Raw genomic sequence first — 27,980 nt, 5'->3', positions numbered from 1 at the left:
AGTGGCGATATCTCCGGACGCGTCGTCTGTCTGATTGTCTGATTGTCTGGTTTGTGTTTTAAATCGCCCAGCGAAGCAGTGTCCTCTGGGTCTGCAGTACAGGGAATGCATCAGCTGCTGCCCGGCGTCCTGCAACCTGGAGCGGACGTGCATCGACAGCAAGCTGGCCTGTCTGGACGGATGCTACTGTCCCGATGGTGAGTTGGGTGTCTTTTCTCTCGTGTAAAGACTTCCTGCGAATACACCTTTCTGAAAATCAACCTCATTTCCTCTCTGTTAATTAATTGTTCATTATTGTATATATATATATATATATACATTCTGTATTCTGATATGATGCCCCGATCTTCTTTGTCGTCTCTTCAGGTCTGATCTACGAGAACGGCGGCTGCGTGACGCCCTCCGACTGCCCGTGCGAGTACCACGGCATGTTTTATCCGTCCGGACAGACGCTGCAGGAGGAATGCAACAATTGGTGAGCAGCGCTCGAACCCCCGTATATGAGTACTGTTCTTTCATCCCACGGGAACGTGTGTGTGCTCTTTTACTGTATTCAAATAAAATCTGTTTTCCTTCACAATTTTGGATCCTGAAGGAAGCCGAGTCAGACACATATGAGATCCCATCGCATGTCATCATCATGTATTTAAAAACCAACAAACCAGTGATTGTCCTGCAGACTCCACGCAGTCCTTTTAATCTCCTCGGATCTGAGCACCTGGACTCGCTGTGTCCAGTTCCTCTGAGTGATGCTGCTGATTAGCTCAACCTTTCATGCTCTCCACCTGTGGATGTCTGCTTTCTGTTTCAGCACATGCGTGGGTGGAGTGTGGAACTGCACCGACTACAGCTGCCCAGGTTCGTGCCGTCCCTTTGTGGGTGGTTTGACCTTTTTTTCGTTTGGGAGTGACCTTGCTTGCTGTCTTGCAGCAGAGTTACAAGGGGCAATGGTTAAAATATTCCCCTATGAAATGGGACAACCCTTGGAGACCCTGATACGTCGTCAGTAGTCATTGATGGTGTTTACATAAAAGGATGCGTCGAGCCACTTTATAAAAGAATGGTGGCGCTTTGTCGATTAAAGGAGGGATCAACATCAAAATGTCATGTTACAATTAACGCTCAATTATTTTGGCCAAAATAAGTGTGATTCACAATTTTATGCCGATAATCATCAAAATATGCTCTATATAACTCTTAAAATGTCTCTTAAACACACTGGAATCTCCTTAGATTTAATTAGGAAACAAATTAGATGCTTCCTACATAGGAGGCAATGAAGGATGAAGATAAAAGAGCAACAAATCAGGAAGTAAAACCATAAGAGGTGCTGAAGATTCCTAGTTCAAGGGAAGGAAATTAGGTTCCTAAGAAACGAAGGAAAAGGAAGCATCCTAGTTTTGGTTAAAGGCAAGTGACGGAACAAGAAAGGAGAAGGTATATAGAAAGGTCTCTAGAAAGGTCTCCAGGTAGGGACCAAGGGAAGAGGAAGTTCTTAAAGGAGCAAAGAGGGTATATCCTTCTGGGCAAGTGCAAAGAAAGGAGGTAGCATTCAAGGTAGGAAGCAAGGATGGAAAAACCTCCCAGGAGGAAGCGACTCACTCTCTCTCTTCACAGGCGAGTGCTCGGTGACGGGCGATATGTACTTTCAATCCTTTGACGGGCGGACCTTCACCTTCCCTGCAACGTGCCAGTACGTCCTCGCCAAAAGTCGTAACTCGGGGAAGTTCACAGTCACCATCCAGAATGCCCCCTGTGGAGCCGTGAGTTACTTTTTACACTTTTAATTTTATTTCCAAAGGGAAAAAAAAAAACCTTCGTGATTTTTTTCTTCCTTTTCTGCTTTCGAAAAGAACAATCTCTACACTCCACTTTTGTCTTCGTAATCAGCCTCTGCAAGTGCTCCACTGTCTCAGCTTACAGGTTTATGCAATTTGTCCGTCATGTAGATCATATCACGGTTTAAGTGCTCAATAATCCCCGCTGAGTCCAAGTAATTCATGTTCACTTATTGGCTTGGAGGAATGAAAGAGGAAACGTCGTCAATCAAACCGAACCGGGGGAGATGATGAACATGAAAAGCAACAAAAGGCTGAGAGCTTCTTCTCCTCTCCCCCCTCTATCCAAGCCTTCAAATCTTCCAGCAGCCTTTGAGTTGCTCAGCAAATGGGGGAGGGGGGGAGGGGGCGAGATATAAGATGTCCCACTCATCAGAGCAGAGGCCCGAGACCTCTAACAGCCAACTGAACAGGATTACCTTATCTGGCCTGACTGACAGAGCTGTGGACCGCTTTGTAGTGAGGAGGGAGGTGAAGAGGGGCACTGGATGGGTGGGGGGAGTTGGACAGAGAGAAGGTTATGCGAAAACAGGAGGTGAACGATGGGAAGAGTAAAAGGAGGAGGAGGGGTGGATGTGCTAAAACCTTTTCGGCTATGGGGCTCTGCCACTTATGAAAGAGACGATTCATAGAGGCAGATCGCTTACTGTCAGTGACGCGTTGGCTTCCATACTTTCAAAATATCAGAGCGTCAGAGCAACTAATCGTATCTTTGGTATCTTTACTAAAGTGATCTACTGAAGGACAGTTTTCAAAGTGCTCCCTTGAGTGTTTTTCATCTCCTCGCCATGATAATGGTTGGCCTAAGGACAGCAATGAACATCTGCGAGAAATGTACGCGACACTACTGAAATGACTCATGCAGAGTTTCTGATCTGTTCAGGGAACTAAAAGCAGCTGTTCGGCTAATTTTCTGGAACTGGTGTAGCATTAAAGCATGGCCAAATGAATCTCCTCCAGCCAGTGTAGCATTAAAGCATGGCCAAATGAATCTCCTCCAACCAGTGTAGCATTAAAGCATGGCCAAATGAATTTCCTCCAACCAGTGTAGCATTAAAGCATGGCCAATTCATTTTCTGTAATCAATGTAGCATTAAAGCCTGGCCAAATGAATTTCCTCCAACCAGTGTAGCATTAAAGCCTGGCCAAATGAATTTCCTCCAACCAGTGTAACATTAAAGCATGGCCAAATAAATTTCCTCCAACCGGTGTAGCATTAGAGCATGGCCAAATATGTTTTTCTTGTAACCGATGTACCATTAAAGCATGGTGGAATACAATTTCTGTACCCACTGTAGCATTTAAGCATTGCGGAATTCATTTTCGCTAGCCGATGTAGACTTTCCTACGTTTTGAGAACTTGATTTAGCTTCTCCCCCCCCCCCCCCCCCCCCCCCCCCCCCCATCACCCCACTCTCATTGTGAGTCCTGTTGTTTCTGAATCACTGCTGCTGTTTGGGATAATATAATGGTGAATCTGTCTCAATGGCAGAATCTGGACGGGGCCTGCATCCAATCAGTAAACCTGGTGATTGACGAGGATCCGAGAACGGAGATCACGCTGAGCCACGTCGGCGAGGTCTTCATGGCCGGACAGTACCGGATCTCCCTGCCGTACTCCGATGGTAACGTCCTCACCTTTCATCACCGACCGACATCGTTCAGCAACAGGCATCCCTGGGTTTAGTGGTCGCCTCCCAGTATTACTCCAGCGTGTTCATGACTGCTGCATTCTGCTGAGTCAACAGCCATTTGTGTGTTTTGTGATGAATTTTGTGAAAATGATATTTTGGTACCTTGAGGAAGAAATACAACAATACGACTCTGGCAGTCAATCAATCAATCAATCAATCAATCAATCAATCAATCAATCAATCAATCAATCAATCAATCAAGATCCTTTCATGAAGGACATAGAAAAATAAGTTATAGATAAATGAAAGAAAAAGGCATTCAATCTTGACGTACAAACCCAAATTGATTTCACTCGAGTGGAAATATTTCGCAAACTTTTCCTGGGAAGATTTGCGTCCTTCCCATTCTTTACATTGACTTTGTATGCAAAAAATATAAAATTTGCTTGGAGTGATATTTTCATGAGGAGATCCCTCAATACACAGTCCTGCTAATCACACCGATCAACAGGTGACAGTAATGCGCCCAGAGATGCAGAAAAAAGCATAGAAGAAGAAGAATATTAGCCCCCGAAAATGTAAACAATGTAGGTTTAAATGATGAAAATGTTTTGTGCAGGGTTAGGGTGACGGAACAAGAAAGGAGAAGGTCTCTAGAAAGGTATCTAGAAAGGTCTTTAGAAAGGTCTCTAGGTAGGGACCAAGGGAAGAGGTAGTTCTTAAAGCAGCAAGGAGGGCGTGTCCTTCTGGGCAAGTGCAAAGAAAGGAGGTAGCATTCAAGGTAGGAAACAAGGATGGAAAAACCTCCCAGTGTGGGAGGAAGTGACTCACATTTGTCATTTAACTAAGAACTACAGTGTGAAATGATTTTCTAAGAAATTTCAATCACTATGTGGTTGTCATCAATTCAGACGGCGTGAATGTGTCATACTTTTAATCATGTTGTGGTTTCCCTGGACGTCGACTTATCGTGCTCTTCACCACCTCGTGTTCTGTGGTCGTCCCTCGCAGACGTCGTGCACATCCAGGAGCTGTCGTCCATGTTCCTGCAGGTGAAGACGGCGTTCGGCCTGCGGCTGCAGTACAGCTGGAGGGAGTTCCGCCTCTACCTGCAGGCCGGCGAGCCTTGGACCGACGACACGGTCGGCCTGTGCGGCACCTTCAACGGCAACATCCAAGACGACTTCCTGTAAGTGTGTCCCGACCTTTGACCCCTCCCTTAACCCCCCCTGTTCCTCCGTCGATATAAAAGAGAGAGCGTGCTCCTGTTTCAGAGACGGAAAGCGAGGTGACGGTGGAGTGCTCTCTCTCTCTGAAATGCACACGGGGCCTCGGCGGCTCGGCATCAAACGCCTCGCTCTCTTGATCGGCTCTTTCAGGCGGGCCAGATGAGCGGCCAACTGGACACGCCACTTCAACAAGGAATTTACTGTTCCTGGAATAAAGGGGCTCCACTGTATGGCGGCGTACCGGCCGACCATAAAGGGCGGATGTTGTCTAACAGCTGTAAACGGATATACATCGGCGTTGGCGACCGAAAACTCACGATGCCCGAAGATCTCCGGAAAAGCCTTAAAATGATTACTTCTTCTTCATCTTTGGTGCACTGACTTATTTTGTGTTATTAACATTTACTGACCTCAATAAGTAATAAAGAGGTCAAAAACGAACAGGACAGGAAGTCAGAAACCGTCCTGTTATTCTGTTTTTAAAAAAGCAAAAAGGGTCCATCTGAGCAATCGGGTGGCAGGCTGATACAGAGGTCAGGCTGCTGAGGTGTCAGAAGTAAAAGCCCCGTATTGAGTGTTAATGTTTTTTCCTGCAGATCTCCATCAGGAATGATAGAAAGCACTCCTCAGCTGTTTGGAAACGCCTGGAGAGTCTCGTCGGCTTGTTCCAGCAGCCTGAGTTCGCCTCAGCTCGACCCATGTGATGCTCACCAGCAGGCCGGTCGGTTCCTCTTTCTCTTCTAACATTCACACTGTTATGCTTTAAATTTCATTGCAAAAAGTCTCTAAAAGGGCTTTCATCTGAAAAAAAAGTTCACTCTTATGACGGCGTATTAGGGCCATTGTAGGTAAATTAAAAAAACAAGCTGGGGTAGGAGCTAAAATCACGGAACTTGCTAAATCCGATTTTGAAGTATAATTTGATAAGGTCCTATTTTTTTTTCATTCGGTCGATGTAGATTAGTGCGCTCGTATATATTTGTCCATTCTTTCCTTTTGAATTCTGGGCATTGAGTGCTGACTCCTCCTCCCCTCCTCAGTGGCCTACGCCTCGGAGATGTGCGACGTGCTGAACCAGGACCTGTTCTCCGCCTGCCACGAGTACCTGAGCCCGACGGCCTTCCACCAGCAGTGTCGTTCGGACACCTGTAAGTGCGGGACGCCGTGCCTCTGCTCCGCGCTCGCCCACTACACTCGCCACTGCCGCCGGTTCCACATCATCGTGGACTTCAGATCGCAGATTCCCGACTGTGGTGAGCATCCGGCTTTTATTTCTTCGGTGCAGAGAAAATGATGCAGTTTTTTCATATTGCCGAAGAGCTCAATGTATAATACTCTATATAGATCTCATGTATAGCGAGGCGTGAAGGCATGAGTGATTTAGGGACATGAACACTGGTCTCCTGGTTGAAAGTCCTGTGTTTGTTTGACCCCTTCAACATCCACCTGGTACCGAAGACCCAGGCATCCTTATATTTCCTATTTCCAGGTTGCAGTTATTACTGTGATGATGTCATAGAGTTATGTGGTCGTACGGAGGTTAACACTGTCTCCCCCCGCAGCCGTCACCTGTCCCGCCACTATGCAGTACGGCACCTGCGTGTCGTCCTGCCAGCGGCGTTGCTCCGCCCTCTCAGTCCCGATGCATTGTGGGGAGGAGTGCGAGGAGGGCTGCGTCTGCCCACAGGAATCCTTCTACAACCACCGGACACACACCTGCGTGCACAGGTGAGGTCGGGCGAGGGAGGCGTGGTCTCCAGACAAAAACAATAATTTACACTGGTTTCTATTGGATTTTTCAACATCATCGAGAACATCGGCGAGAATCAAACAATGAGACAAAAATACAGAAATAAATTCCTTATTTCATTAATAAAATGAATTTAAAAAACACCTGACACGTTGCTTAAATTAAAAATAAACACACAAATGCACTAGATAAGTAAACTAGTAACTAAAAAAGACACTTTTACTTTTGTGCTTTTTTTAAAAAAAAAAGAGAAGGTATTTAATCTTGATTAATACAAGTTGTCTCATTGACACACGGGTCTCATTTCCGAAAGAGAGGTGTTTCAGACAAACAATAAAAGAACAACTTACAGACAGACCATATCAATCGTGTACTTATACAACAAACAAACAAAAAAAACAAAACAAAAGAATTAGTTACAGACAGTTGACAGACAGACATATCACATATCAATAGTGGAAACAAAAGGATATCATTTTCTAAACATTTAGTTTTGTTTTTACTGCATCTAAAGTTTTAAGTTCCAGAGAAAGGCTGGAGTCCGTCACCACACAAATCCCCTCAGAGTGATATTTGTATCTGCTCTGAAGTTTAGGTCGGAGAGGCAGAGGACCTCGCTAATTGCGCTCTCCCTTTTTTTTCTTTCTCGGCCCTCGCTCTGAAGACACGCAGCTTAATTCCTCTTAAATGTCCCAGGTTTTTTTAACGTCCTAGTGCCTTACTTACTACGAGATAGAGTTACATCAAGGAATTCGCCGTGAAACCCCCCTTTCATTCCCGTTCGGGCCGGGGACGACGCAGGTATCTGATAACCAGTGAGAAAGAATTTGTAGTACAGAGGCCGATGTGTGGCGGCCAGCCTATATGTTACAAGCTTTACAAAGTTTACCACGACGTGGATTACTTGACGTGATTATAACGACTGTCTAAACACATTAGGTTTTTTGGGGGATAAAGGTGTGGTGTTGTGCATTTGGCACCGTCAGCACTGGTTTCACCTCCTGAAGTCTGCTTATCTGACCCCGATCCACTTACCTGTAATGCTGTGTTTAAGGTAACTCAGAGCCTCTTTACCATCTTCCTTTACACCATAATGAACAAACTGAGCAGTGTTCGGTTTACATTGCCCAAAGTCTGATCGACCCGTTTCAGTGGCCGACCAGTTTATTTTTTTTGCTGCTGCTGTTTATTATATCACTAAAGGTACAATTAGCATATCATTTTGCTACTATTTTACAAAAAACAGGATAGAGATGGGTTTGCGTTTCAAGGGCATATATAGCAACTTTTCTTTAAACACAAGTGTACTTACATGGTTAATCATGTGAATTCGGCGTAATGGCCATTCATTGCTCAACACATTGCTTGGCCTCCTTTCTCTATGTGATTGTATTTCTGCCTTGGATCTATCTTACTCTCCATTTGTGTGCTTTTAGGAGCGAGTGTCCCTGCAGCTTCCTTGGGGCGGACTACGAGCCGGGAGATGTGATCATGACGTCAGCAGGTGTTCAGTAAGATCCTCCATCTCCATCTCCGTCTTCCTACACCTGCCTTCCTGCAATCTAAAGGCCTTTACTAACCGTTTACTAACCGTTGTCTAAAGACCTTTACTAACGTTGTCTAAAGACCTTTACTAACCGTTGTCTAAAGACCTTTACTAACATTGTCTAAAGACCTTTACTAACCGTTGTCTTAAGACCTTTACTAACCGTTGTCTAAAGGCCTTTACTAACCGTTGTCTAAAGACCTTTACTAACCGTTGTCTAAAGACCTCTACTAACTGTTGTCTAAAGGCCTTTACTAACCGTTGTCTAAAGACATTTACTAACCGTTGTCTAAAGACCTTTACTAACCGTTGTCTAAAGGCCTTTACTAACCGTTGTCTAACGACCTTTACTAACCGTTGTCTAAAGACCTTTACTAACCGTTGTATAAAGGCCTTTACTAACCGTTGTCTGAAGACCTTTACTAACGTTGTCTAAAGACATTTACTAACGGTGTCTAAAGACCTTTACTAATGTTGTCTAAAGACCTTTACTAACGTTGTCTAAAGACCTTTACTAACCGTTGTCTAAAGGCCTTTACTAACCGTTGTCTGAAGACCTTTACTAACGTTATCTAAAGACATTTACTAACGGTGTCTAAAGACCTTTACTAACGGTGTCTAAAGACCTTTACTAATGTTGTCTAAAGACCTTTACTAACGTTGTCTAAAGACCTTTACTAACCGTTGTCTAAAGGCCTTTACTAACCGTTGTCTGAAGACCTTTACTAACGTTGTCTAAAGACATTTACTAACGGTGTCTAAAGACCTTTACTAACGTTGTCTAAAGACCTTTACTAACGTTGTCTAAAGACCTTTACTAACCGTTGTCTAAAGACTTTTACTAACCGTTGTCTGAAGACCTTTACTAACCGTTGTCTGAAGACCTTTACTAACGTTGTCTAAAGACCTTTACTAACGTTGTCTAAAGACCTTTACTAACGTTGTCTAAAGACCTTTACTAACCGTTGTCTAAAGACCTTTACTAACCGTTGTCTAAAGACCTTTACTAACCGTTGTCTAAAGACCTTTACTAACCGTTGTCTAAAGACATTTACTAACCGTTGTCTAAAGACCTTTACTAACCGTTGTCTAAAGACATTTACTAACCGTTGTCTAAAGACCTTTACTAACCGTTGTCTAAAGACATTTACTAACGTTGTCTAAAGACCTTTACTAACGTTGTCTCAAGGCCTTTACTAACCGTTGTCTAAAGACATTTACTAACCGTTGTCTAAAGACCTTTACTAACCGTTGTCTAAAGACCTTTACTAACGTTGTCTAAAGACCTTTACTAACGTTGTCTAAAGACCTTTACTAACCGTTGTCTAAAGACCTTTACTAACGTTGTCTAAAGACCTTTACTAACGTTGTCTAAAGACCTTTACTAACCGTTGTCTAAAGACCTTTACTAACGTTGTCTAAAGGCCTTTACTAACCGTTGTCTAACGACCTTTACTAACCGTTGTCTAAAGGCCTTTACTAACCGTTGTCTAAAGACATTTACTAACGTTGTCTAAAGATCTTTACTAACGTTGTCTAAAGACCTTTACTAACGTTGTCTAAAGACCTTTACTAATGTTGTCTAAAGACCTTTACTAACGTTGTCTAAAGACCTTTACTAACCGTTGTCTAAAGACCTTTACTAACGTTGTCTAAAGGCCTTTACTAACCGTTGTCTAACGACCTTTACTAACCGTTGTCTAAAGGCCTTTACTAACCGTTGTCTAAAGACATTTACTAACGTTGTCTAAAGACCTTTACTAACGTTGTCTAAAGACATTTACTAACGTTGTCTAAAGACCTTTACTAACGTTGTCTAAAGACCTTTACTAACCGTTGTCTAAAGACCTTTACTAATGTTGTCTAAATACCTTTACTAACCGTTGTCTAAAGACCTTTACTAACCGTTGTCTAAAGACCTTTACTAACGTTGTCTAAAGACCTTTACTAACCGTTGTCTAAAGACATTTACTAACGTTGTCTAAAGACCTTTACTAACGTTGTCTCAAGGCCTTTACTCACCGTTTTCTAAAGACCTTTACTAACCGTTGTCTAAAGACCTTTACTAACCGTTGTCTAAAGACATTTACTAACGTTGTCTAAAGACATTTACTAACGTTGTCTAAAGGCCTTTACTAACGTTGTCTAAAGGCCTTTACTAACGTTGTCTAAAGGCCTTTACTAACGTTGTCTAAAGACCTTTACTAACGTTGTCTAAAGGCCTCCCATGGAGTTTCTGTATTTACCTTCATCATCTTCATCATCCTCTCTGTGTTTCCTTGCAGACTGTGTCTGAACGGTAAACTGGTGTCCCAAACAATGGACAGTGGTAAGTCACTTTTTCCGGTTCATTCGTGATTTGAATGTTACATGTTTTGCCAATATTAATTATGAGAGGCCTAAACTGTCAACATGAGAGGAAACTCCCTCACTAACTTGGTTCTTCTCCTCCTCTTACAGACATGATGTGTCCAGCTGGTCAGCTCTACCAGAACTGTTCAGAGGGAGAGGGGGGCGACCTGCTGTCGGGAAGGGGCGTGGCCTGTGAACGCACCTGCGAATCCTACCTGCTCAACCTCACCTGCTCGACACACGAGCCCTGCGTGGCCGGATGTAGCTGCCCTCCCGGGTGAGTGATGTTGTTTTTGTACATGAAAGTTCATGACTGTGGATATTTCACTGAAATAGGATCAAGCTGAAATTTAATTTGGTCTTTTGATTCATACACAAGAAAATGGCGACAACACATCATTGGGAGACAGAGGGCTGGCTATTTAGCGAGCTAGCTTGTAGGAATGAGGGCGGAAGGCTTCATTTGACCCAGCAAATGGTCAATTCTTGATACTTTGTCAGGCATTGCCATTTTTTGTGGGAATTGTTTGACAAGTCTTATGCCGTGTCTATGTCGGCCGCGTCCTTTGAAGACTGCGAAAGCCGAACTGGCGGCAATAAATCGATCCATCAGTTGGAATCTCTGAATCGAGGAAAGAAAGCCAGGTCTCTGGGCTGCATCTGAAGGAGTCCTTGTAACGGGGCCGTTGTCACGGCGACTGTGACGCGTTCGGTCTTCAGATGCAGCCTCGGAAGGATGCGGCCGCCGGATTGGGACACAGCTTTAGATCCTCTGTAGGACACAAAAGTCCTTCCAACCGGCCGATGAGGTGGACTGACATCATGGAGTAGATTACAGTCACCGGATCCCTGTAATCCCCGCTGGCACTTGGCCTGAAAGGAGGGTGAAGTGGTTTCATTCTGTGACATCAAGCAGGAGTCATCCTGATTACAATATGCGCTGGCAGAGGTTAGCAAAACATATCCTAGCGTATGATGTAGCTGATTGTAGCTGACTACAGAGGCCTTATGTTCTGCAGGACATAAAACCAGTAATTAGATGCTTTCAATTTAGTCAGGGATGAGTTGAATTGCATTATGTAGTCACAGTGAAAAAAGGACAATATAACATAGGTCATATTTTGATTTTGAAAATTCCGATTTTCTAGTTTTATTTAAGTGTTTAAACATGAAGGCGAATATGATTTTTTTTTTAATTTCTGGAGTCAGGCCGTGGGTATAAATGACATCCGTGTGCGTTTGTGTCGTCTTTTGTTTAACGGCGTCAAAGACAGCGACTCAGAGAAAAGGTCAGACGCCCCGTCGTCACTCTGACCTCACTGCCGTGATTCACCTCCTCACCGCTATGAGCGGGCTGACCTTCACGGTGCTGAGGATCAGGCCGGTCACGGTACAAGTGTTTAATAACCCCCAGGAACCTGATAGCTGGTGAGCTAATTTTACCATAAATACGGACACACAGAGATCTCATTCACCTCCCTGATGAAAGCTGTGTAATAAGTGCTGTTTACAGGTTCAGGGTCTGCCAACATCGGAAAACCCGAAAATCGTTTATAACTGAAAAAAAAACACACATTAAATTGGTTATTTGTTTGAAACACAAATATGGGGTAAAATAACGTTTTCGGAGCAGAATGAAAAAATCATCAGTTTTGTTTTTTGCCAGTTCTTTTTATCATTGTTAATAAAAGTAGTAAGTAAGTAAAAAAAAAAGCAAAGGAAGTTTTATAAAAATTTAAATATTTCAACTCAAGTGAAAAGTTTGCACTAGGCTGTGTTACGAAAGCCTATCAGTGCAGAGATTCTCCTCCTGTAGTCCTGATGTTGCCAAAATGGAGACAAAACAGTAGCGGTCTGTGGTCCCCCTAAGGTCTACGATGGAACCTCACATTATTCCAGACTAGACCAGACCAGACCATTGGTATAAATAGAGACTGTCTGTGGTCCAACAAGGTCTCTGCTGTATTTATGTCCAGATGACCTTATTTGGAGTGTTGATGGAGCAGCTACAATGTTAGCATAGCCTAGCACCCATCAACCAGACTCCATTCAGAAATGTTAAAAGTAGTTATCTTGTGGTCTTGCAGACAGACCTAACGAAGCACGACTTCACACTTTTTGATAATCACCATCATTACAGAGTTATTTCAGCATCCTTTTCATCTGGTTTTTGATATTAAATCACCGCTTAATCATTTATTCTGGGTTCCTCCAGCTGTGGTAATCCAAAGTCATACTTTCTAATTAAGTAATTTCTACTGAATTTAAGAAGGATTGTTGGGCTGCCACATGTCTCCAACTGGTCTGCTCTGGTTTTCTTTTCCAGACAGCAGATGATGAGCAGGTGCTCCCTCTGTCACATTAATGCAGCACCTCCATGATTATCACCAAAACAGGAAAAGAAAAAACTCAAAGTCAACTGCGAGGTATTCACCCGTAGCAGGACTTAAAAACCTCTAATGGGAAATAATTAGCCGAGGTGCTGACAGAAGAAGCCATTGTGTTTTCATTCACAAAGGCACACTTTGTTTACGATCAAAATGTAGACCATTCATTCATCCATTCCTCCTTCTGTGACAATTAGCCCAGCTGAACTCGTGTGAACCTGGACTTTCAGGTGCAGCACAGGACCGACAGCATACCACGATCCGGTTTTGGTTACAGTTCGTACATACGTACAAACGTAAAAACCTGACATTGGCCTGTCAGCCAACTCGTTGAAGATTGAAGTTTTTTGGCATTTGAGAGCGATTTTATGGTCTGACAACGAAACCCAAGAGTATATGTTTAATTAAATATTATTCCATACTTTCTCTTCTACGTTCATCTTCTGGATCTGGTGCTGGTTGAAGACGATGATGGCGTTTCAAGAGTATCTGTCTGAACGGGATCGGCAGGCCAGACAATTACATTGGAAGGAATTTGATTTGATCGTTTACAAAAGATTAGCTCACGACATTCTTTAGCTCTGTGCAGATTGACTGATGGATGTCAGGATATTATTGTAAGAAATTGCTTGATACTGGCTGATGTACCCACGCGTCATATTTAGCTTACGTGTTGGTAAACGTGCACGTAGATCGGGAGAACGAGCGATGGTGGAATCTTTGATCGGAGTCATTGATATGCCGGCTTGGCGGGCGGATAAAGGGAGCTGTTAACACGGTTTTATCTGGAGTGTAACTCTACTCAGATGAACCTGAGTGTTGTGGTCGGACCATTCAGCATGTCGCTTCATTGTCTGTCGCCTCGCCGCTGGATGAATCTCAACCCGGGATATTACAAGATACTTATCGGCCGAGTGGAAAGGGAATGGAGGCGTCCGGACAAAGCCTGTTTCTTCTCCCTCTGCGTTTCTCTATCTCTGAGAATCCCGATTGTCTGGTTTTCTCATGTAGCTAACGAGTGTTGTGTCGCCCGCCCCTGAAACTCTCTCTCTCCCCTCATGTTTCCTGGCGTCGCGCCGCTCTGCGAGCCGCCGACCCGCTTTGGCTCTGCCTCTGTCGCGCTCGTCATCGGGGTTTCCAGAGCTACACAGGAGCTCCAGATGCTGAATGTGTCGGAACATGAGAGCGTCCTTTCAGCCCATAACAGCCCATAACCAATAACTCCCAATTAGGTCCCATTGACCTGCAAGGCTCCTTAGATGTGATCACCTGATTCTCTCTCTGATCAACTTCTATCACCTGATTCTCTCTCTGATCAACTTCTATCACCCGATTCTCACTCTGATAAATTGCATTTGTAGTATCTAGCATCCGTATCGTGACATACTTATTCTAGGGTGTTTTTCATTTCCGCTCCACTTCAACAATAAATGGGTCACTTTTAACGACTTCTTGTCCGTCCACAGTTTGCTGAAACACGGAGACGAGTGCTTTGAAGCCACTTCCTGTCCCTGCCTGTGGAAAGGAAAGGAGTATTACCCCGGCGACCGAGTCTCCTCCCCCTGCCATCAGTGGTACGTTCATGCATTTATTATTACTGACATCAGATGCAGCTTTTATAGACGACTTTAAAATACTGCTGGTTCTCCTAGTGATCTTGTCTTTCCTCCAGTAGGGCATCCCCCCCCCCCCCCCCCACCAATCATTCGCCAACAATTCCTGTCAGAATTAGGACAAATTTCCAACAACGCTGCTAATTTTTCAGAGTCATATTTGGCCTTTTTAGTCCCAAGATTGTCGGAGCGGCTAAAGTGTCCACCTGATATCCATAATTCTGTGTTATCGCCGGACAGAAAGAGGACCCTTGTGTGACTCTTTGATCCCGGCTGCTTCAGACCGTTCATTTGGGTGAAAGGAAACACTCTCCCAGTGATCTCAGTCATTCTCCCATCCTTCCATCTCTCCTCCGAAGCCGTGGCCAGGGAAGAAGATGTAGATGACAGGCTAATGAGAGGCCGATTCAGCCTGTCGACGATTTGCCGCAAAAACCCCCCGAAGGCTCTCGACAAAAAGCGAGGCCCATTAGCCGTGGAAAATAAAAACGCTCCTCGCTCTAAGTGGGAACAAGTTGGTGCTGAATCTCTGAATCTCTGACGCTGGGCTTTGTCTTCATAGCGTTTGCCAACACGGGACGTTCCAGTGTGAGTTCCGTCCCTGTCCGTCCATGTGCATGGCGTACGGCGACCGCCACTACCGGACGTTCGACGGGCTGCTCTTCGACTACGTCGGCGCCTGCAAAGTCTATCTTGTAAAGGTACAAAACTGGCTTTTCACACTTTGAACTATTCATCCGTTCACTAAAGGCTTGTTGTTTTCAGGACATTTTATTTGTATAGCACCTTTCAACAACAAGGTGATTCAAAGTGCTTTACATTAAACAAAGCATTAGAAAGAAATACATAAAAACATAATTAAAAAAAAAAAGCAAATAAATCAATAAAAACAAGAATATGAAAGGGTAGAAAAAACAAAATAATAAAATATGTTCCTTAGTTATACAATGCACTGCAATCACTTGTAGCAGAATAAATTCATTTAGGTTTTAATTAACAACTTTCAAAAGGAATACACATAATAAAGAATATATAACAATAAGGAATTAACATACATGGAAAACAACAAACAAATGTTAAACAAAAAAGGTGTCGGCTGAAGCTTTAACCTATTGTACCGAACCGTTTTTTTATTTCGAAGCTAATAAGCAACAATTTAATAAAAGGAACAATAATTAACCAATCAAAGACAGAAGAGGAACTGTGACAAAGTAACACTCATCATACCTGACAACGGTTCCACTAATGGAGCCCTTTGTCAGATATTAATCTATTCTTTATACATGTAGAAGTATAAATATGTTATATAGGGGTGTCAGGTGTATTTTCCATCACCTGTACTCCCTGACCTCCACAGAGCAGCGCCGATGTGATGCTCAGCGTGACGGCCGAGAACGTCGACTGTTTCGAGGGCGGAGTCATCTGCAGGAAATCTCTGCTGATCAACATCGGAAGGTCCTCCGTGGCATTCGACGACGACTCCGGGAAACCAGTGAGATGTTAAAGCACGACGCAGTGAAGTTGAAAAGGAGGTTAAATGAACTGAAAAAAGGATCTTGAAGTTCATCGTTACGTCTTTTTGTCTCTTCAGAATCCGTCCAGCGTGATCGACAGGAAGCAGAAGATGTTCATCTGGCCGGCTGGATTCTTCACCGTGGTTCATTTCCCCGAGGAGGACATCACCGTCCTCTGGGACCGCAAGACCACGGTCCACATCCAGGTCGGACCTCGCTGGCAGGTAGGATGCTGGTTCAGAGCCTGTTTGAGTGGAGACCACAGACTGTATATGAGAAGTGGATTTGCGTGAGAACATTGTTTCCTCGTTAATCACGTTTGATCGTCTGCATATTGATGCATCATGTTGGCGGCGTGTTCAGGGGAAGCTCAGCGGTCTCTGCGGGAACTTTGACACCAAGACGGTGAATGAGATGCGGACGCCCGACAACATCGACTCCCCGACTCCACAGGAGTTTGGGAACAGCTGGACCGCGGCGGAGGTGAGTGCAAGGTCACTGTGTCATCGTCATGGTTACGAAGCCTTTTTATTTCCAGCATCATCGCCTTTTAAAGCGAGTCACTGCTTTCAGAAAGCTTGTAATAGAAACAAATAACTGACTTGAATGTGAGTAATCACCTGGGGAAGTTATTTTTTGGGGTCGTGTCTTCCCATAATGCAGCAGTAATATTTGTCCATGCAACATTTAACTGCACAATCAATACTTTTAATTTAAGCACATCTGCTCATAATACTTTATTCTAATGTTTTGAATGCAGTCCTTTACTTGTACGGCAGTATTTATCAGTGTATTAATACTTGGATCTGAGTTCCTCTTCCACCGCTGCTTGTCTGGACTTTACCTCTAATAAGAAGTTGTAACCAACACCATGTGTGTGTGTGTGTGTGTGTGTGTTCAGTGTGTGAACAGTCCAGATATCAGACACCCCTGCAGCCTCAGTCCGCTCAGAGAGCCGTTCGCCAAGCGTCAGTGTGGCGTCCTGCTCAGCGAGGTCTTCCAGGCCTGCCACCCGGTGGTGAGTCACAGAACTGCAGCAGCAGCTGCCACTCATTGCCATCTGATCAACGTTTATCGTTAAATCACCAAATAGAATCTGTTCATGTCATGTAAAAATCATTTAATTTGAAGGGTGTAAATTAAAATAAATACATAAATATTTAGTCGAGGAATTAAGTGCTCTGTAAGTTCTGAATGTCTCTTGTTTTTTTTGTAATAAAGATGAATATATATAAAGTACATTTATTCCTGATAAATTGCACCCAAAAAAGGAATAACAACTTTATTACTATAGCACCTTTAAAATAGTGTTTAAAAGTGCTTTCACCGTTAAAAGAACAGCCAGATACAAGGAAATACAGGGAAATAGGGGTAAAGAACATTTAAGTTAAAGTTTATTTCTTATTATTACCACATTCTGTATTATTAATATAATTGATTTATCATTTATAAGTTAAATTGAGAATGGAACATTGAATTTAATATAATAAAATGTTTAAATTAATTCAATTTGTTTAATGAATGGATAAAAAAGGGAAAAGATGTGAATGTCTTGTGAGTGAAATGTTCTTCGTGGTGTTCAGGTGGACGTCACCTGGTTCTACATGAACTGCCTGGCGGACACGTGTGCCTGCAGCCGTGGCGGCGACTGCGAGTGCTTCTGCACCAGCGTGGCGGCGTACGCCCAGCGCTGCTGCCACCAGGGTGTCGCCGTGGACTGGCGCTCCCCGTCGCTCTGCCGTGAGTCAGCCAAGAGCTTTCAAAATAAAAGCACGTGATTTCCTGCAACAACGTGAGTCACCGTCTCTGTGCTTCTCTCTGCAGCGTACGATTGTGAATTCTACAACAAAGGTACAAACAACTCTCCACTGATCTGATGATGATGACCAACACCGTAGTTCTAGTGGTGACAGAAAGAATATCAGCACTTAATGGTGGAACGCAGAAAATAACAACGGAGACTCTGCTTGGAAACACAAAGCTTTCTAATTAATTACTTAAGGCTTCAGAGAAATGTTGATGTTTTGGCGCGCCCGAATGCGAAACCCATAAAATATCCAAATGTTTCACCAGACTTGATATGCGTGCCAACTATTTTTTTGAGCGGTTCATTTCATTCAATAATTACAATACTTAACTAAAAATTCATAACTGACCAAGGAATGTGTGATTGATTGAAGAAGAGCTGCTTGAATACTAACGTGGCCTCCTGTCTGCAGTTCTGGGAAAAGGTCCCTTCAGACTGATCCCCTTCAGGGACCCGACCACACTGCTGGCAGCCAGCAGGTCCAGCGGCTCCGTGTTCCTGCAGAGGGGAAACCTCATCACCGCCGCTGGCCCCGCCCCCACCACCCTCACCGCCACAGTCCTCTCTCAGTTCATGATGACGCCGGGCCTCAGCAGAGCACGACCTCACGGTGAGTTACTTCAGAACTGACTGGGACGATGGACGAGGTCTGGTTTGACATCTCTGATTAACACCTTTGCTTTGAGTTAAATCTTCCTTCAATTTGGCTGAGTGATATATTACAAAAAGGCCTTTTTGATTATCGTTTCAGTCCATATTGATATTCATCAATTAAGAAGTCCAGAAGTACAAACAGTTGATTATTCATAATTAATTACAAGAGCCAATTCCTCCAACGAGACCTTAAACATGATGGTTTCACATCTACGTGAGCGTGGGAACCTCATGGTCAGCTGAGAGACTTTCTAGTTTTATTTTAAGTGTCTCCGTTACTCATGGAGGATGGATTAGCTGCATATCGGTGCATGAAAGGGAACTTCTGTAGGGACGTTGGATCGGCGTGGAGAAAACACAGCAAATGTTCTCCTGTCGGCAGAATAGGACTCAGAAGGCAACGTGACGGTTGACCTGCAGGAAGCTGTTTAACCACAAGTCCTCTGGCCTGAAAGACGGGATCTGTTGTTTCCTTAACGACAAAAAGCTGTTATGAAGCTTCACTAATCAATGTTTTAATAATGAATAATAAGAGAATTATTATCCGTTAGCCTCAGCTCGACAGTACGGAAAAATATTGTGTAAAAAATGCAAAAAAAGCGATCGTTCGTTCTCCACAGACATGTCACGAGTTTCCTTCGAGGCGGCCGACAGACCGAACTACTTCCTGTCCGCCGGCCCCGACGGCCAGGTGAGGCTGGCCAAGTGGGAGGAGAGCGATGCATTCTGGGACGGCGCCACCTTCGTCCTCCACAGGAACACCTGGGTCCCCGGCTACGACTCGCTGGAGTCGCACGCCAAACCCGGCTTCTTTCTGCACGCCACGCTGGCCCGCCTCCACCTGCTCAAGTACAGACACAGCGACAGCTTCCGCAAGGCCACGCTGTTCAGACTGACGGGTGAGCAGAGCCGGAATGACCCACGCACAGCGAACACATCACACACACACACCGCTCACAAAATATGGTGTTGCCAAGACGATTGAGCTGTCATTCACATCTAAAAATCAACAATCAAACAGATGAATCCAGTCCTGTAGAGGACTAGGTGGGTTTAATGGGGAGGTACAACTGAGTGTCATCTGCATAAAGACGTACATTTAAATAGGAAAAAAAAAGGTGATGGTATTTTAGAGCTCAAATGAGACTTCCTGGGGCCCTCATGTCTCCTCCAGCTCCTTGTATCTATTTCAAGCCCTGCGTAGACAGTTCAATTATTACAAAAAGTCTTGATTATAATGTGCAGAAGTCATAACTACGAGAAAATGTCTCCAGTGTTTTTTTTAATTCGGTCCAATTTGTTGGTAAAACCTGATTTGACTTGATCGGAGTTTGAGATGAAGCCTTATTTCCTTGATGTCGCGGTTCTAGCCATTCTTTTTAAAGAACCTCAGCGATCTGCTGGTCACCAGGGGTCAAAGGTCAAGAGGAGTGACTCCTCTGGCCCCATACTCCGCTCAGAGAGCAGCCGGGCAAATCACTGATGCTAAAAATACTGCAGCGTTTGTGTGAGTTAATGGAAAAGCCTGGTGGCCGGTAGCAGGTTGGGTTTCCTGCTGACTGCGGTGAATGTTGAACGGCCTCCAGACATGAATGGCTTTCTAAGTTCACCACGTTACTGGTCTGTGAAAACATGATGTGGTATAACTAACTTTAGAGCTACTGAAAGTGTATGGGTGTCCAGGGTTCAATAGGTGGATCTGGAACAATTTTATATAGTACTTTTAAGTTTGCAGGATATCAGTTTAGTTTGTTGTTTTCCTTTTGGAAACTGTTTTTGCAGTTTGGAGACTTTGTTTGATTAGATCAGATTGATCAGATGTGGACATGTTACTAAAACAAACGTCACGCCTTAAAGTAAAAGAGTAAATTGTCGTGTTTTTTTAATCAGGCCCCAGACCAGATGCCCCGCCGGGTCCTCGCTGCCAGTGGAGGTACGATTCCTGTGTCGTCCCCTGCTTCAGGACCTGCAGCGACCCGTTGGCCGAAGCCTGCGTCACCATCCCACAGTAAGACCTTTGACCTTTTCACCAACGCCACAGTTTGTAGAGAGTCTCATATTTTCATATTATTTATAAAATTGCTTTTTGCACTGTTGTTTTCTTGGTTATTGTTATGCTGACGGCTGTGTGTTGTGTGTGTTCAGCGTGGAGGGCTGCCTCCCCGTCTGCCCCCCCCACATGGTCCTGGACGAAGTCACCCGGCGGTGCGTCTCTGCTGAAGACTGTGAGTACCGCTGATGGAGCTCAGGGCTGTTTTACACCTCAGATAATAAACCAACGTCTTCATGGTACGTTGTAGAGTTGGATTGTTGGAGCAGCAGGTACACGGTTTGAAAGTAGGTGGCAATAAATACAAATCTGAGATAATGTTATTAGTTAACATCTTTTCTTACATCTACACCCTAAAGTAACCACTAAAATACACCCAGTACAGGAATTTAACACCAGCAGAAACAATTTCTTAATTGTGATATTTGTTGAAATTCGGCGCTTCTTGTTGATTTTTACACATTTTAAATATTTTTCCTAAACAAATTGTTAAGATCAAAGCTTCAGAACTGTAGTCCACAAACCAGTGGGTGCCGTCACCATGGCGATGTCCACGTCTTATATACAGACCGTGCTCTACACTCCTTCCAGTTTGTCTATAAAGTGTCTCTCTGTCGAGCTTCTAACACACTTTTTATTTTCTGGGTTCAGGCATTAAGGTCCCTGTTGCTGTGCAGCCTGTAACTCCACCCACTACTCAGCCGACCTCTGCAGCTGTCCCTTCTGCACCCACCACGAGCACTACTGCCTCCACCACCACACTCCAGACCACAACCATCCTCCAGGCCTCCATCACCCCCTACCAGACCACCACCACCACCACTGCATCCTCCACCCCTCCACTCTTTGGCCCCACCACTAAAACCACCACCACCAGTCCCGTCGTGAGCACACAGACAACTTTGTCTCTGGCGCCACCCGCCTCTCCTGAGTCGACCCATCCAGTCTCCGTCTCTACTACTTCTGCAGCACCTGAACTCTCCCGAACATCAGGACCCCCGTCTTCTCCAACAGCACCCTCTGCTGTCAGGCCGGATGTGGAGGAGCCACTGACCACCGTCAGAGTGACCGCAGCCCCGCCCACCACCGCGGCGGGTACAACAGCGTGGACGACAAGAGCCACAAAATCCACTACGAGCCCCTTCGGCCCCACCACGTCCAGAACCAGCAGCGCTCCTTTTGCCATCACGGCTCTCTTCTGGATCACCACCTCCACCAAGCCTACCGACCTCCTGCAGTCGCTCTCCACCACCGCCCCCACCACGCAGTCATCTGTAGCACCACCCACAAGCTCTACCGAAGGGCCGACCCCGGTCAGCACCCCTCCGCCTGCTGTCCTGCACCCAACCAAAGAGTCCACAGAGGCTACAACACCTTCAGCGACGGGAACTCCGATCGTCACCGCTTCCAGTCCGAGTCCTGCTCCGGTCCTGGAGACAGCTCCAGTTACAGACAGGACTACTGTACCCAGTACAGCGACCACAGTGTCCGCCAGCACACAGCCTGTTACAGTGGAGCCACTTCCCCCGACAACAACTGTACCCGTCCCTCCGGGTCTACCGAGCACAGCCTCTGTCACCTCCTCAGCTCTCCCGACCTTGCCACCCAAACAAACAGGAAGTGCATCTTTGCCTGTGGTCACTTCAGCTAAACAAACAGAGACATTGATCCCACCTTTAACCACCAATAAAACAACACCGTACATAAGTCCAGGGACTTCCTCTCCTGCTACCACAAAGATCCTGCACACCGCTCCCAGCGGACCTACGACCGCCGCAACAACCACTCCTGAGTTGCTAACGTCAACCCCCATCCATGCTGTGCCGACTACAACCACATCTCCATCAGCTGCTACGGACTGGAAAACATCGACGGAGAAAGTGACCATACTTGAATCCACCATGTCTGTAATACCTGGAGCCACCACAACAACGGCTGCACCTCCACCTCCGATGATTACCGACGTCACGGCTTCTCCCGAGCCGACCTCCTCCAACCATGCTGAGAGAACCTCCCGGTCCGCTGCCGTTCCAATGACCACTCAGATCGCAACCTCCAGACCTTCAGGGGTTTCAGAGATGCCCACGTCGTCCACAGGTCCTCCTGTTACAACGACACCAACCAAACCACCAGCGTCTCCTACAGAAACCACCGCTGTGCCACTTTCACCAACGATGGTGAGCTCTACCCGCCCTTTGTCTACCGTTCGTCCCTCTGCGTCATGGCACTGGGAGACCAGTTCTACACCGGCTTACAGCCCCACAGTGAAGACTACACCGAAGGTTACTTCTGAAACTGTCATCTACAAAGTCACTTCCACCAAAACCACCGAAGTGCCTCGACTTCCTGTAACTTCGAGGCCGGTTGTCACCACTGTGACGTCAGCTTCTGTCCCCGCCACCCCCGCCAAAACCACAATGTCTGCCGATATCTCAACTGCAGAGATCGCGGCCACGACAACCAGGAAACTGGTGACTCCCACGCCCCCTCGACCTGTGCCCAGTGTTCCCGAGACGTTTCTCCCAACCATCCCCACTAGACCTCCTCCAGGTGTCACCACCACCACCCTCAGACCTGTCACCGTGCAGCCGATTACAGAAACGACGCGTTTGATGACCGGCAGAGCGGAGGTGTCGACGAGAGCGACGACCACACCGCCTCCGATTTGGTCTCCGTGGCACACAACTACTATTTCCACCGCGGCGCCGAGGCCAACAACTGTCCAGGACAAAGTCACCACCCGGCTGGTGTCCACCGCGAGAGCTACGCCGGCTACAACCACCACCACCATTGCCCGGACAACCACCCTCAGATCAACACCCGGGGTTCCTGTCACAACACGAGTTACCCCCAGAATCACATTGTCTGAGAGGTCAACCGTCAGGCCGATCACTGCAAGGGTTACCATAGCAACAAGGCCCCCGGCAGTTACCACGGGATCAACCACTCCTGGCCTACTGACTGTCACACCAAGCCGTGGCACAACAACCACGCCAGGGGCCCCGTCTTCAGCCCTAGCACCGTCCTCCGAGTGGGTCACCACGGTGAGCACGACCGAACGTGCCGGCACAACCGCGGTGCTGCCCGCCCGCCCGACCACAGTTAATGCTACGGAGCCTGTTCCTACTCTGACAACAGTCACGCCGTCTACGGATGTCCCCATGGCGACCACCAGAGAGTCGGCCACATCTGGGAAAACCCAGACAACCAAAGAGAGCGATGTGTCACCATCCATGTCCCAACCGACGACGCCTCCACCTCATCCGATCTCTACCCAGAAGCCCGGCGTTCCTGCTCCCACGACCTCACTCCTAGCAGCCACCTCGGGCCAAACCACCGAGAGAGTCGATCGCACCAGCGTTCGGGCAACGACGCCTCCTGGACCGGTGTCAATTTACACACCTATGGAAACGACAACACACACATTGGAAGAGGGGACGATGTCAATGGCTGTATCAACCACCAGAATGTGCACTGTAAGTCATTTTTTAACATGTGACACAGAAAGGGGTGGGACTTAGGCTCTCTATAACTACTTAGTGTAGTGATGAGACCTGAAGGAGTGAAGAAGGCCATGGTATCTGGTGAAAAGCCCCAGAAAAGGCTATAAAGAAAATCTTGAATTTGCCAAGATCAGGAATTAATTTAAGGTCAACTCTAGTCAAATCCGACTCCACGTCTCTGCTGTATTACTGTTGTTTGACGTTGGTTTTCAGTCTTTGCTTTTGTCCCCATCCAGCCTCCGTACGCCAAGATCGTGGACGAGTGCACCAAGTACATCTGTGTCAACAACCAGCTGGTCCTGTTCAACAAGTCTCAGAGCTGCCCCTTTGCCTCAGACCCCCCCAACTGTGGCCTGCTGGGCTTCGCCGTGCAGGTCAACGGGGACAAGTGTTGCCCAAAGTGGGATTGTCCATGTGAGGGGATTTGACGTTTCTCCAGATCCATTCATGTTGAGCTGCGTTCAGGTTTTCACTGCCGTCTCTCTTCCGTCGGTTCTTCCAGGTCGCTGCTCGATGTTTCCGGATCTGAATGTGATCACGTTCGACGGGAACAGCGTCGCCGTCTACAAGGCCGCCTCGTACATCGTGACCCAGCTGCCCAATGAGACCGTCAGCGTCCAGGTCCAGGAGTGTCCTGCTGACTCAGAGTCCCCAGTAAGTCCCACTTAGAAGGCTCCCTTAAGGCCAGACTCCAGACAAATACAACATTCTTAACGTGCTGGTTAATTTTTTTGGGCTAGTTTGTTTCCGTAACATGTTATCTTTCAGACTAGCAGAAAGAACTACTTTATCTGTTTGCGTCTATAGATTTCTCTTAAATAACAGAAGTTACCTTTAGATAATGACTCATTTGCATATTAAAGAACAGTGTCTTCTCAGACTTGTTTTTATGGAGTCATTAATTCTGACCTGCTTTTTTGTTCTGAAGCTCCTCTGGAACTTCACCAACCTGTGTCTGGTGGCGCTCAACATCACGCACAAATCCAACCATGTGGTCATCGACCGGCTGCAGAGGAGGGTGAGACGGGAAGCCCGTTTATTTACCTGTCACATCTGCAGCAGCTGGTCGGTAACTTCTCCCGTTCTTCTTTCAGCTCTACGTCAACTCGCGCTACGCCAAGCCTCGCTTCAAAAAGTTTGGCTTTGAGGTCTACGACACGGGCAACATGTACCTGATCCGCAGCCCGGCGGGTCTCCGGCTGCAGTGGTACCACAGCACGGGGATGATGGTGATCGACGCCGACGGCCCCGGCAACAGGCTCCACGCCATGGGCCTCTGTGGTGAGAGTAGACCTGATCCTCGCACCGGTTTCAAGGGATTAGTTAGTCTGTTTCTAGCATGGAGAGAAGGTGTGGTTTTATTAGTGTCTTTGTGAACTACGTCAGGTTTCTGTGACGGAGACCCGACCAACGATCTGACTCTGGCCGACGGCACCACGCTGGGCGCCGGCGAGGATCCGGCGGTGTTCATCGACAGCTGGCAGGTTCCCAACACCACCGGCTACGTGAGCCACAGCCGCCGCCGCGACTTCAACTGCTCCACCAGCGACTGCTCCAGCTGCCTGCTCATGCTGCAGGACGCCGCCTTCTCCCCCTGCCACGCCTTCGTACGTTCAACCCCGCCTCTTCCCTGTACCGAGCTCTGGACCACCAAAATAAATGTCTAAATGCAGTATGAACCAGTTATGAACCAATCCTATTGATGTTGATGATAATAAGCATAATTTTATGGTATTATAACGGTAACTAAAATAAAAATAAAATCAGGGTTTGCTCATTTACACCGACTCAGAAGGCCTCATTTCCTCGGGCAGGTGGTTCCTGCTTTTGCTTCTTGTGAAGTGGAGTCCAGCAGCTGATGGAACAAACTCTATTTGATGGTCTCTTTGTTTCCAGGTTCCTCCGAGCACCTTCTGTGAGGTTTGGGTTCGGGATGCCGAATACGTCAACAACCAGTGTGTGGCGCTCGCCGCCTACGTGGCTTCCTGCCACAAATTCAACATCTGCATCGAGTGGAGACGTCCAGATCACTGCCGTAAGTCTCCCGTTAAAACGCTCAACACTCACGGCTGCTCTGTGAGCCGGGAGATGAAAATATTAAATATTAAATATGATATGAAAGGATGCTAATGTCTTCCTGCAGCGTTCGCGTGTCCCGGCCCTCTGCGGTATCAAGCCTGTCTGCCGGCCTGCACCTCTCAGTCCTGCCCGAACCAGGACTTTGACGTGGACCCGGACCAGTGTTCAGGTCTGACGGAGGGCTGCGTGTGCCCCGAGGGAACGCTGCTCCACCGGCCGTACTCCGCCCTCTGCATCGCCCCCGACAAGTGTGGTAAGACGAGTAATAAATATAAAGTGGTAACAGAGGTGAGAGGTCATACTAACACTTATACAGTAACTACAAATGTAACGTAACAAACGTATAGGTCCACTTAAATAAAAAAACAGAAAAATAATTAAAAGTGAGGTGGATATTATTGTAAGTTGAGTCTCAACATTAGATATTAATGGCATGAGATTGGAAAATACAAACTTGATTGTCTTTTTGATCGTTTAACCATGAAATGATTTGATTATTTAAACTACAAAACTACAAACTATCAGTTTTTTTAATTGTTCAATAACGGTTGATAACTAGAAAAGCAAATTCTGAAGAAAATGTGGTGTGAATGCAGTTTTTTGGTGTGAGATCCCCTCACGTTCAGACTTTACCTACATGTTGAAATGAAATATGAAGAGTGAAAATTGTGGGAACATTCCCTCCAATACACACCAATGTTAAAATGTGATTTCACTAACAATCCACAGAAAGTTGAATATCTTAAAAAGTTTGAAAGGGATTTAGATGTTGAACAACAGCGAGTGTGTGAAAGACGACGTTTAAAGTCTGAATGTTTCCAGGTGAAGTGGTGAATGTGTGAAAGAGTTTATATCTGAACATGCATACATTTATGTAGAAGTATGAATGTTTGAATGGGGAGAATATTTCTGAAAGTATTAAAGGTATGAACATGAAAAGTAAAAGCATGTCCTCGTGGAGCAGAATGCGTTGGTGAATGTTTCTACCTTGACCAACATGGAAGTAGGAAGTTGTTCCGGTGAGGTCATGAGTGTGTGTGTGGTGTGTTTGCAGCCTGCACCGACAGCGGCGGCGTCCCCCGAGCCCACGGCGAGGTGTGGAAGGCCTCCAGGGACGCCTGCTGCATGTACAGCTGCCACAACGACACCGTCGTCCACGTGGAGTACGACTGCTCCGCCGCCACGCCGCCGCCGGTGTGCCGCCGCACCGGCGAGGTGCTCGTCGGCCTGGCGGACGACGCCAGCTGCTGCCCGAAGAAAGTCTGCGGTGAGCCGGACGCTCTGGTTTATGATCTGCTCTGTGATCAGCTCATGAGGCCCATTTCTCATCTTTTTATTCTTGATATCGTGTTCAGTGTGCAACCACAGCCTGTGTGAGCCGCCGCCTCCTCCCTGTAGATACGGGGAGAAGCTGGTGTCGTACTACAGACCCGAGTCCTGCTGCCCCGACTACGTCTGTGGTGAGACTTCCACTTCTTATCCGTACACGTCTTTTGTTCTATCTACACCTAAAAATGAAAAGTGTACTTCCTGACGTTCGTGTCTGTCTAAGAAATGTTTCGGCTCAGTAATCCCTGTAAAAACCTGAGGTTGCTATGGTAACCCCGGAGATCTCACTCTCTTCCCATAGTGAGATACCGAAGGAGGTTTGAAAAAGTAGCTTTGTCAAATTTCAGAAAACAAAGCCAGGCTAGCTGTTTCCCCCCATTTCCAGTCTTTATGCTAAGCTAAGCTAACCACCTCCTGCTTCATATTCAGGATCCAGATATGAAAGTGTTAAATCCTCTCAGTTACCTCGACTAAGGAAGCGATTAAGGATACTTTCTGAGGTGTTAACTGTTCATTCCAGAGTGTGACCCTGACCTCTGTGAGTCCGACGTTCCCGCCTGCAGAGACGACCAGACGCTCGTCGCCACCAGAGCCGACGGCAGCTGCTGCCTCGCCCACATCTGCAGTCAGTGCCGACGTCCACTTCCTGTTTCCTGCAGAGTCACGTGACGGCGTCGGTGTGATGAATAAAGTGT

At 46.2% G+C, this 27,980-nt stretch overlaps 1 protein-coding gene across 4 annotated transcripts in view; it reads left to right on the top strand.

Moving 5' to 3' along the window:
* otog (otogelin) overlaps nucleotides 1–27,980 on the top strand; it is a 47,377-nt gene that overhangs the window by 10,237 nt on the left and 9,160 nt on the right. For all 4 annotated transcript variants that reach the window (XM_084010692.1, XM_084010693.1, XM_084010691.1 and 1 more), the window contains exons 12-46: nucleotides 72–197; nucleotides 367–475; nucleotides 812–858; nucleotides 1,618–1,763; nucleotides 3,331–3,463; nucleotides 4,484–4,661; nucleotides 5,298–5,422; nucleotides 5,742–5,954; nucleotides 6,264–6,429; nucleotides 7,888–7,962; nucleotides 10,283–10,326; nucleotides 10,458–10,626; nucleotides 14,203–14,310; nucleotides 14,912–15,050; nucleotides 15,707–15,841; nucleotides 15,941–16,087; nucleotides 16,227–16,346; nucleotides 16,765–16,881; nucleotides 17,447–17,603; nucleotides 17,688–17,714; nucleotides 18,083–18,280; nucleotides 18,945–19,223; nucleotides 20,215–20,332; nucleotides 20,470–20,549; nucleotides 21,026–23,850; nucleotides 24,114–24,291; nucleotides 24,380–24,531; nucleotides 24,806–24,895; nucleotides 24,972–25,158; nucleotides 25,264–25,484; nucleotides 25,774–25,912; nucleotides 26,021–26,209; nucleotides 27,011–27,223; nucleotides 27,312–27,416; nucleotides 27,806–27,910. In XM_084010692.1, the coding sequence (XP_083866818.1) occupies nucleotides 72–197; nucleotides 367–475; nucleotides 812–858; nucleotides 1,618–1,763; nucleotides 3,331–3,463; nucleotides 4,484–4,661; nucleotides 5,298–5,422; nucleotides 5,742–5,954; nucleotides 6,264–6,429; nucleotides 7,888–7,962; nucleotides 10,283–10,326; nucleotides 10,458–10,626; nucleotides 14,203–14,310; nucleotides 14,912–15,050; nucleotides 15,707–15,841; nucleotides 15,941–16,087; nucleotides 16,227–16,346; nucleotides 16,765–16,881; nucleotides 17,447–17,603; nucleotides 17,688–17,714; nucleotides 18,083–18,280; nucleotides 18,945–19,223; nucleotides 20,215–20,332; nucleotides 20,470–20,549; nucleotides 21,026–23,850; nucleotides 24,114–24,291; nucleotides 24,380–24,531; nucleotides 24,806–24,895; nucleotides 24,972–25,158; nucleotides 25,264–25,484; nucleotides 25,774–25,912; nucleotides 26,021–26,209; nucleotides 27,011–27,223; nucleotides 27,312–27,416; nucleotides 27,806–27,910 (7,560 nt within the window). The remainder of the gene's footprint in view (nucleotides 1–71; nucleotides 198–366; nucleotides 476–811; nucleotides 859–1,617; nucleotides 1,764–3,330; nucleotides 3,464–4,483; nucleotides 4,662–5,297; nucleotides 5,423–5,741; nucleotides 5,955–6,263; nucleotides 6,430–7,887; nucleotides 7,963–10,282; nucleotides 10,327–10,457; nucleotides 10,627–14,202; nucleotides 14,311–14,911; nucleotides 15,051–15,706; nucleotides 15,842–15,940; nucleotides 16,088–16,226; nucleotides 16,347–16,764; nucleotides 16,882–17,446; nucleotides 17,604–17,687; nucleotides 17,715–18,082; nucleotides 18,281–18,944; nucleotides 19,224–20,214; nucleotides 20,333–20,469; nucleotides 20,550–21,025; nucleotides 23,851–24,113; nucleotides 24,292–24,379; nucleotides 24,532–24,805; nucleotides 24,896–24,971; nucleotides 25,159–25,263; nucleotides 25,485–25,773; nucleotides 25,913–26,020; nucleotides 26,210–27,010; nucleotides 27,224–27,311; nucleotides 27,417–27,805; nucleotides 27,911–27,980) is intronic.

Source organism: Eutrigla gurnardus (genome assembly GCF_963514095.1).
Source record: "Eutrigla gurnardus genome assembly, chromosome: 1".
Classification (NCBI taxonomy): Eukaryota; Metazoa; Chordata; class Actinopteri; order Perciformes; family Triglidae; genus Eutrigla; species Eutrigla gurnardus.
This window is presented reverse-complemented; position numbering and strand designations above follow the sequence as displayed.